The 8,024-nt window shown below is 34.8% G+C and overlaps 1 protein-coding gene across 1 annotated transcript; it reads right to left on the bottom strand.

Moving 5' to 3' along the window:
* Positions 1–4,792: 4,792 nt before the first annotated feature.
* Positions 4,793–5,341, bottom strand: LOC110100461. Its single transcript, XM_020827979.1, has one exon. The coding sequence runs from the start codon at positions 5,339–5,341 to the stop codon at positions 4,793–4,795; it is 549 nt and encodes a 182-aa protein (XP_020683638.1).
* Positions 5,342–8,024: the final 2,683 nt, after the last annotated feature.

Below are 8,024 nucleotides of genomic sequence, written 5' to 3'. Positions count from 1 at the left end.
TTAAGCCTCGTTTACACTCTCCAGTGTGGGCAGAGAACCTTCGGCTGTTCACACTCTCCAGTGTGTGCGAGACCTTCGGCTGTTCACCTCTCCAAGTATCGACAGAGAACCGGATCTCCTTGACAGATCTTCTCACAAGAATCAGAAGAAGAAGGAAAATAGTGAAGTAATCCCAATTCACAAGTAGAGACTCTTACCTTTGAACTCCAAGTGAAGCTTCTCTCGCTCCAGTGGTAGAATCCTCCCTTGAATGCTGCTCTTCCACTCTCTCCTTGGCTATTCTCTCAAGAGGCATGAAGATCAAATGACAAAAGATTGGGTGGCAGTCTAATTTGGACTATTTATACAAAGAACAAGAAAAACCGCCAAAACTGCAAGTATTCAATTCTGTACGCAGTGGATGTCTGTAGACTCGTGATCGTCCTGGACGATTTTACTTAAACGATCTGAAATGACCCTATTTGAATATGTGTACAAAAAGTCTTCGTACAGCTGATCAATTTTCAAGGTCGGTTCTAGAAACTGCTGAAAACTGTCCTAAGTCGGTTAATCGTTTGGACAAAAATTATTCGTCCTGGATGAAATATTTACAGAGGACCGATCGTCCTGGATGATTCTTTACTTCATCTGGACAAAAATTTTCTAGAGGACCAATCGCCACGGACGATAATTTAATTTCGTCTGGACGAAAATTTTCCAGAGACCCGATCGTCCTGGACCTTTTTAATTTCGTTGAATGAAATATTTCCAAGAGAAATAGTCGCCACGGACGATAATTTAATTTCGTCTGACGAAAATTTTCCAGAGAGCCAATCGTCCTGGACGATAATTTATTTTGTCCTGGACGAATACGACTTAGAAAAAATTTTTCGAGCAAGTTTCCTATTCGTTCCATATGCTCTATGGGAGATAACTGTCTGATCGTCCAGTACGAACGTATATCGTCCTGTACGATCATATAAATTTTATATGATCTCCTCATGTGTGGTGTGTATGTTTTTATTCACTCAAGTTACAATCAGTCCCTTTTCAATTTTTTTTTATTTTCAAAGAAAGTAAAAGCTTCAAATATTACAGAGATCTCATGTTGAATTCAATTTGAAGTCATCGTAATCTGGAGTTCGTTTTCCCTGAAATGTTAGTACACACAAGAGAAAATACAATTATTCTAAAAAATGTTAGGAGATAACTACACATTTGAACAATAATGTTTGGAATCATCAAAACTTTATAAGTTACAAAATGTAAAGCATGCAAAGTAACTATCTTAACATCAACAATCAAGCTCTTTGCATTCTAGCATACAACTTCTAATGTAGTCCTTGACCGAGAAAGCAACATCCATTCTAGTTTGGTTTTATCCCAATGAGTCTTCTTTTCTCCAAAAGCAAGGATACCTTCCTTTGTGATCTTGAAAACCCACCCACTCCAGCACAGTTGGATCTAGCCAAAGAAGCATCAACATTTTTTCATCCATTCTTTCGGAGGAGGGACCAAATATTCACAGACTCCCTAAGGAGATTGGTTCCCCAGCGTGAGAGATATGGACTACTTAATACTAGCAATGCCAATGTGTTAGCAGCTGTAACACAGAAGATGGCAAAGCAGATTTCCCATGCTTAACATGATTTATATTACTCCATGAAAGATACACAGCAATGAGTACAGTTTAACAGCTCCACAGAATTTCGGACAGATAGCCTTCTCAGCTCCTTTAATAGCTATTCAAATATTGGAAAACAGGGATACTAATACCCACAATTGTATTTGTTTGATAACATCATTTAAATACTTACAAGTTACCATGATGTGCTCATAATTTTCACTACATTACAGCCCCTAACACAGTTTTTAATCAGCACCAGTTTTTCGGTAATGCAGAAAAATCATTGTAGGAATAGCAGCCTTCCTAATTCCACCAGAAAATCTCAACCTTCTTGTTGAGTTTAAGTTTAAATAACAAGAAAAATAGTATTCACATTCAAATTTGTAATTGCACTTCAAGATGTTGTCAAAAGACAAGGCTGAAATTGTCTTACCCGACAGCAAAGACAGCAGCTCTCTCCGATCCTCCAATCCAGGCGAAATCTGGATATTGTGATCATGGAATGAAATCTGGATGAAAGACCTCCTTGAGCAAGGTTGTAGTTCCATTTTCCATCATTAGTTAACAAATGGCTTATATTAAACCCTCCAAAGCATCACAGTTTAACCATAGTTGGCCATTTGTTAATACACTTGTCCAACACCCAAGTGTCATTAAGCAATTAATTTTATCACATTACCCACAATTCACACTGGTAATGTTCTTTAGCTGTTACCCCCATCAACAGAATTTTCCAAGCATTTGAGGAACAATTCTTATGAGTTCCAATCCTCAAATCATCTCCATATTTGTTATTTATAACTTTATAGCAAAGAGAGTCTCTTTTTGATAAAAACCCCAAGCTAACTTGGATCTCAAAGAGCTAAACACGATTAAAGGAGAATGAAGACCCAAACCACCCCAAACCTTGGTTTGCATAATTCTTCCCAAGCCACATAAACAAGATATGATCTTCCATCTGATTTATGCCAAAGAACTTTCTACAAAGTTTCTCCACCTCATACAACATCTTCTTAGGAATTAGAGAGTGGGTAGCTAGAAAGTTTGGCATAGTTAAAAGAGAACTAGAGATAAGAGTGATTTTACCCTCCAAGATAAATCCTTCTTTGCTCCAAAGCATTTAATCTATCCATAACATTTCCAAGCATGTCTTGAAATCTGCCATCTTCAATCTACTTAAGGATAATTTGATCCCAAGGTAGCTCATCTCCTTCACACTTTTGTAAACCACAAATTGGCCACTTTCTTCTTAATTGTGTATTCAACAATTTTCCCAAATAAAATCTGAGATTTGTTAGCAATTGATTCTTTGGCCTGTCCAATTACAAAAGTCTTCAACAATCTTCTTCAAGGATTTGGCAAGAGAAATAGAAACATTGCGCAAAATAAGCACATCATCTGCATAAAGAAGATGAGTGATCCTAAGGGCTTGGGGAGAATCCGAATACCAAGATCATGTCCCTATGCTCTATAGGTTAGAAAACAATTGGAAGCACATAATGAAGAGATAAGGAGAGAGTGGACATCCTTGTCGAAAAACACTATGAGCATCAATCCATCAGAGTTTCTTCCATTAATCATAATGGAAAATTTACACTACAACACAATCCATTAGCAGATTATAGAAAACATATGAGGGAATCTATACATTCAAGATGTTGCTCTCATATGCTTGGCAAATTCTCCATACTTTCATAAGCTTTGTCCATGTCAAGCTTTAATGCCATCAAATACCTTTCTTGTTTTTGGAGAATTTAAGATTTATGAATAATTCTTGAGCCCACCAAGCTATATGTTCAGAAATGGATCTATCCAGTGGTACTAAAGGCCATCTATTCTTTAGAAGATAATATTGAAATGCATTTCCTTCAATCTATTTACCAACATAGTACTTGCGAATTTGTAATTAATTCTGACACAAAACAATCGGCCCTATTAGTTGGATGGAGTTAATGATCTTTATTTTGGTTGCAATCATAAACAATAGGGTGTCCTTCCAAGACTATAATCATAATGACAGACTTTTAAGAGCTACTAATAGCATTTCATAGAGAACTCCAATATAAACCCAATAAGCATTTATAAAAAGAAGATGTCACATCCATCCATACCTGGAGCATCTAATGTTTCCTTGTTGAAAATCGAGATGTTTCATTTCGATGCCAATGAGAGATCCAAGCAAAGTTCATCCAACGGCCCTGTTGGTTTGTTTCAGTTTTTCCTGAAATGTTGGGCATCCATTTAGCTCACACCTTCTATTCTCCATTTGATCAAAAATTGATTGAAACTTCTCAATTTTCCTCCTCTTTCAACATGATTACATTATTCATATTATAACTCGTAACTCGTTGCAATATTCCAAAGACTCATCTTAGGAATCAAAAAATCACCCACGATAGCTTGTGAAGAATTACTTCTAACCATAAATGAAACACTTCTAGTGTCCCAAAACACCACCTTACCACCAGATAAACCAACTGCTGGAACTTGGAAATAATCCCAACTATTCCCAATGAGATAATCAACCTCCTTCCTTCCAATATGAGTCAACTTAGTCTCCAAGAGACCAACAAAGCAAACATCATGATCTCTAATCAACTCCTTCAAATACAAGGCGGCCTCCTTCTTCCTAGCCCCCCTGCAATTCCAAAACAGTATAGAAGACATTAACACATGATAGGGGAAGCCTCCCCACTCATGGAACACCCTTTTCCATCCCTTCTCTTCTTTTTCTGGCCTAAAATAATTGGTCCCAAAGATTTTATTTCCTTGGCTAATTTAGCCTTATTACTGCCAGTCTGTATGTCACAAGCCGATCCCTGCACATTTATTTCAACAGATTTTAAATCTTCATTCCCTTCATCTATCAATTTCCCATTGCTCTGTATTGCTAAAGCAATATGTTCACATCCTCCAAAATGAAGGTTCATCATTAACCTCATCCACAAGAGCATTAAATTTGTTACTAACCTCCAAAGGCTGAACTTCAATATCAGATTTTTGCTGTCCACCAGTCACCGGAAATGACTGCAAATTTTCATGTGTGAAGCTCTGGTTAGAAACATTATCTCCTTTCTTTACTTCCAACTTATCTTCCTTCATTGCTAATTGCTCCCTCTTAAGTGTCCTGTTTTCTTTCATCTTCCTCCCGTCACCCCAAGACTTGACAGATTGGTTTTTCCTGAACTAAACATGTATCCACGGTCCGTAATCCTTCTTAATCACCCCCAGATTTACTTCAGCATCTTCCTGATTTTCAACCGTGGTTTGATCTGAAATCCCCTGCGCAACTTCAACAGGACATCCATTCTGATTATGGCGAACACGACCACATTTATAACAGAGTAAATCAACCTTTTCATACTCTACATGTTGGAAAAACCTACCCGCAGCTCCTTCTACCCAAACACCGTTTGGTAGCTTCTTCTCTAAATCCATTTTAACACATATTCGAGCAAACTCCCTCTTCCCACAATAGAAGGTATTACCATCAAAATACATCGGCGTTCCAATTCGAGATGCAATTCTTGCAATGTTGTCATCATCCCAGCAATACAGCGGCAGACAGGGGAGACGGATCCAAATGGGAGCAGTGATCCCTCTAAAAGAATAAGGATCAAAATCAGTGGTCCACCTATCCATTCTGACTATATGACCTCCAACGAACCAAAGTCCGCTATTAATAACCTCCTCCACAGCTTCCTCTGTCTTGAAGGAACAAAGGATCCAGTCCATCCCGATTGATGTTAAGTGAAAAGCTCCATGTTTAAATTAAAAAGATATCTTCTTTTTATTTCTTGTTCAATGTGTTTATTTTTGTTAATTATTGGATTTTTTTAAGATTTATTGATGTTGGAAAGACTAAAAATATAAAAAGATCCACAAAGTATGCCAAGCATGAAAAGATGCATAAAATATGCCACATGTTTAAAAGATGCATAATGTTCACAAAAAATGAAAATATGCACAAAATTAGCCCAAACTGAAAAGATGCACAAAGTGTGCCAAAATTAGAAAATATGCACAATGCTACCTATCAAATGTAACATACAGTTCTTTCCTTTTTCTCTCTATTTCTTACAGAAATTCGTTCAATAAACAATAATCTCTACTACTGAATTGGAAACAAATTGATCTTTATTTCATAATTTTTTAAATAATTATTTTATTAAATAGGTCTATAATGAACAATGAACCTAGTTGACTTTCCTTCTCTTAGTTAATCTTTGAATTAAAATTGAGACTTTCCTTTTTCCATAAAGATGTTAGTGCTGTCTTTGCAAATAGTTTAAAATCCTTTTCTTCATCATCTATTAGATTTATCAATAGTAACTTACTTTTTCAAGAGGAACGTCCCTTTTTGTTGTTGTCAAAGGGGGAGTCATTGTTTATTATTTGTTTGATTTAATCGTGTGTGTTTAATGTGTTGGGTGTGTATGTATGTTTGTTTGATAAGTTTTTATATTTGTTGTCTATGTGTTTTATTTTTGTTTTTTTTTTTGAATTTACTTTGTTTTTTAGATTCGTTGTGATCTTATGTTTTTTTAAGAATCCCTTGGTTTATAATTGAGCATTCATTGAGGAGAGCTTAGGAGAAGAAGGATCTTTAATGTTAATTCAAATAATAATTATTTTATCATTATTAAAATGGGGGAGATTATTTTAACATAGAATTCATGATTGAGTTTTCTGTAATGTGAAGTTTTGATTATAACAAAACATTATTTTTATGACTACTATTTTATCCTAACGTATATTGGATATATTTCTGTTTGTTTTGTGTGTACTAATATTTTAGGAAAAATATACTCCAGATAATAGAAGACTTCAATATAGAGTAGAATAGGATTTCACATAATAAAGTCATTAATTTTTATTTTCTAGAGTCTAAGAGATTGTGATTGTAATTAGAAAATATTGCACGCATACATAGGGGGAGAGAGTTAACATATAAATAAATTTTTTTTAACCCTTTTCACACTTTATGTTTTAGTTCATATAGATCATCCAGACATTTTATAACTGTTCGTACAAACGATCTAAATATCATACAGATGACTAATAGTGTACGAGATAAGCTTCGCACCAGATCATCCAGACAAATTTTAACTTTTCATATAGACTTTCTCAATATTGCAGAGATGACTGACAGTGTATGAGATAATCTTCATACCAAATCATCTAGAGGAATTTTAGCTATTTGTATATACAATCGCAATATCATATAGATGACTGACAGTGTACAAGATAAGCTTTATACCAAATTAAATTATTAGTACAGACTATCTTAATATCATATAGATAACTAATATTGTAAAAAATAAGCTTCATTCCATATCATCTAGATGAATTTTAACAATTCATACAAATGATCTTTAAATAATACAGATGACTAACATTGTATGAAATTGTGTTCATACCAAATCATCCCATGATTTTTGAAATGTTCGTATAGATAATCCTACTGTACGATCAGACTCAATTTCACTTTAAAAAACTCAGTTTATAGACTTTTATTTATTTTCTGTATAATGAGTACTAAAAACTGACTTATCATTTATTTTCCATGAATTTCTATTGAGAGTAAAAATGAGAGTGATTTGGGAGACTGTTTGGGAGTGGAGAGTGAGAGATCATGCAAGAGGATATTATGAGGGATTCATAAGGTTGCCCTAAGGTGAGAATCTCTTAGTTACTTCTTTAAAGACTATTGAGAGAAGATATCCTGAGTGGATAAAGTTTTTTGCCTTTACCAGGAGGATAAAAAGGACAACAGTATTCAACCTTCACCAAGAGGGTGAAAAAGGATGATGGTACTCTGCCTTCACCAGGATGGTGAAAAAGCATGACTATTCTCTCCCTCATCAGGTTGGTGGAAGAGATGTTTTATAAGGGCATCTGCACCATTTTGTGGGAGAAAAAAGAGAGTAACTTGTGTTTAGTGCAATACCTGGAGAAGGAGTCTCCAGGGAGCGGATGTAGGTTTAGTTGGACAGAACCACCAAAAAATTTGATGTTCTTCTATTCTTTTACTTTTTTATTGAATTTCATTTTTTTTTCACTTTATATAAATTTGATTGAAAATATTTTTTAAAATTTATGCTTGTCTAAAAGTTCTTAAAAAGGTTTTAAAAAATCTAAGAGATTTAAAAAAAAATGAATTCATGCCCCCCTCTTGGTTAGCGTTGGGCCAGTTCTATTAGGTCTAACAACCTGCACAAATTTCAATTACGATTATAATTCCACTTTGTACTACATGAACACATTTTCACATAGTAGAAACAATTTAGTCAAAAAGCGTACATATGGCTCCACAAGATGAACAAAATCTCATAAGATAATCTAATTCAACTTCTAAATTATTTAACTCCTTCTAATCATATTGTATGATGTCAAATTATATTATAAGATTATTAAA

Source organism: Dendrobium catenatum, unplaced genomic scaffold, assembly GCF_001605985.2.
Source record: "Dendrobium catenatum unplaced genomic scaffold, ASM160598v2 fragScaff_scaffold_334, whole genome shotgun sequence".
Lineage (NCBI taxonomy): Eukaryota > Viridiplantae > Streptophyta > Magnoliopsida > Asparagales > Orchidaceae > Dendrobium > Dendrobium catenatum.
Note: the sequence above shows the minus strand (reverse complement) of the source record. Positions and strands in the feature narration are given on the sequence as shown.

Excerpts from the sequence above, each read along its gene's own strand:
- LOC110100461 (XM_020827979.1), bottom strand. The coding sequence starts at position 5,341 with ATGGACTGGATCCTTTGTTCCTTCAAGACAGAGGAAGCTGTGGAGGAG.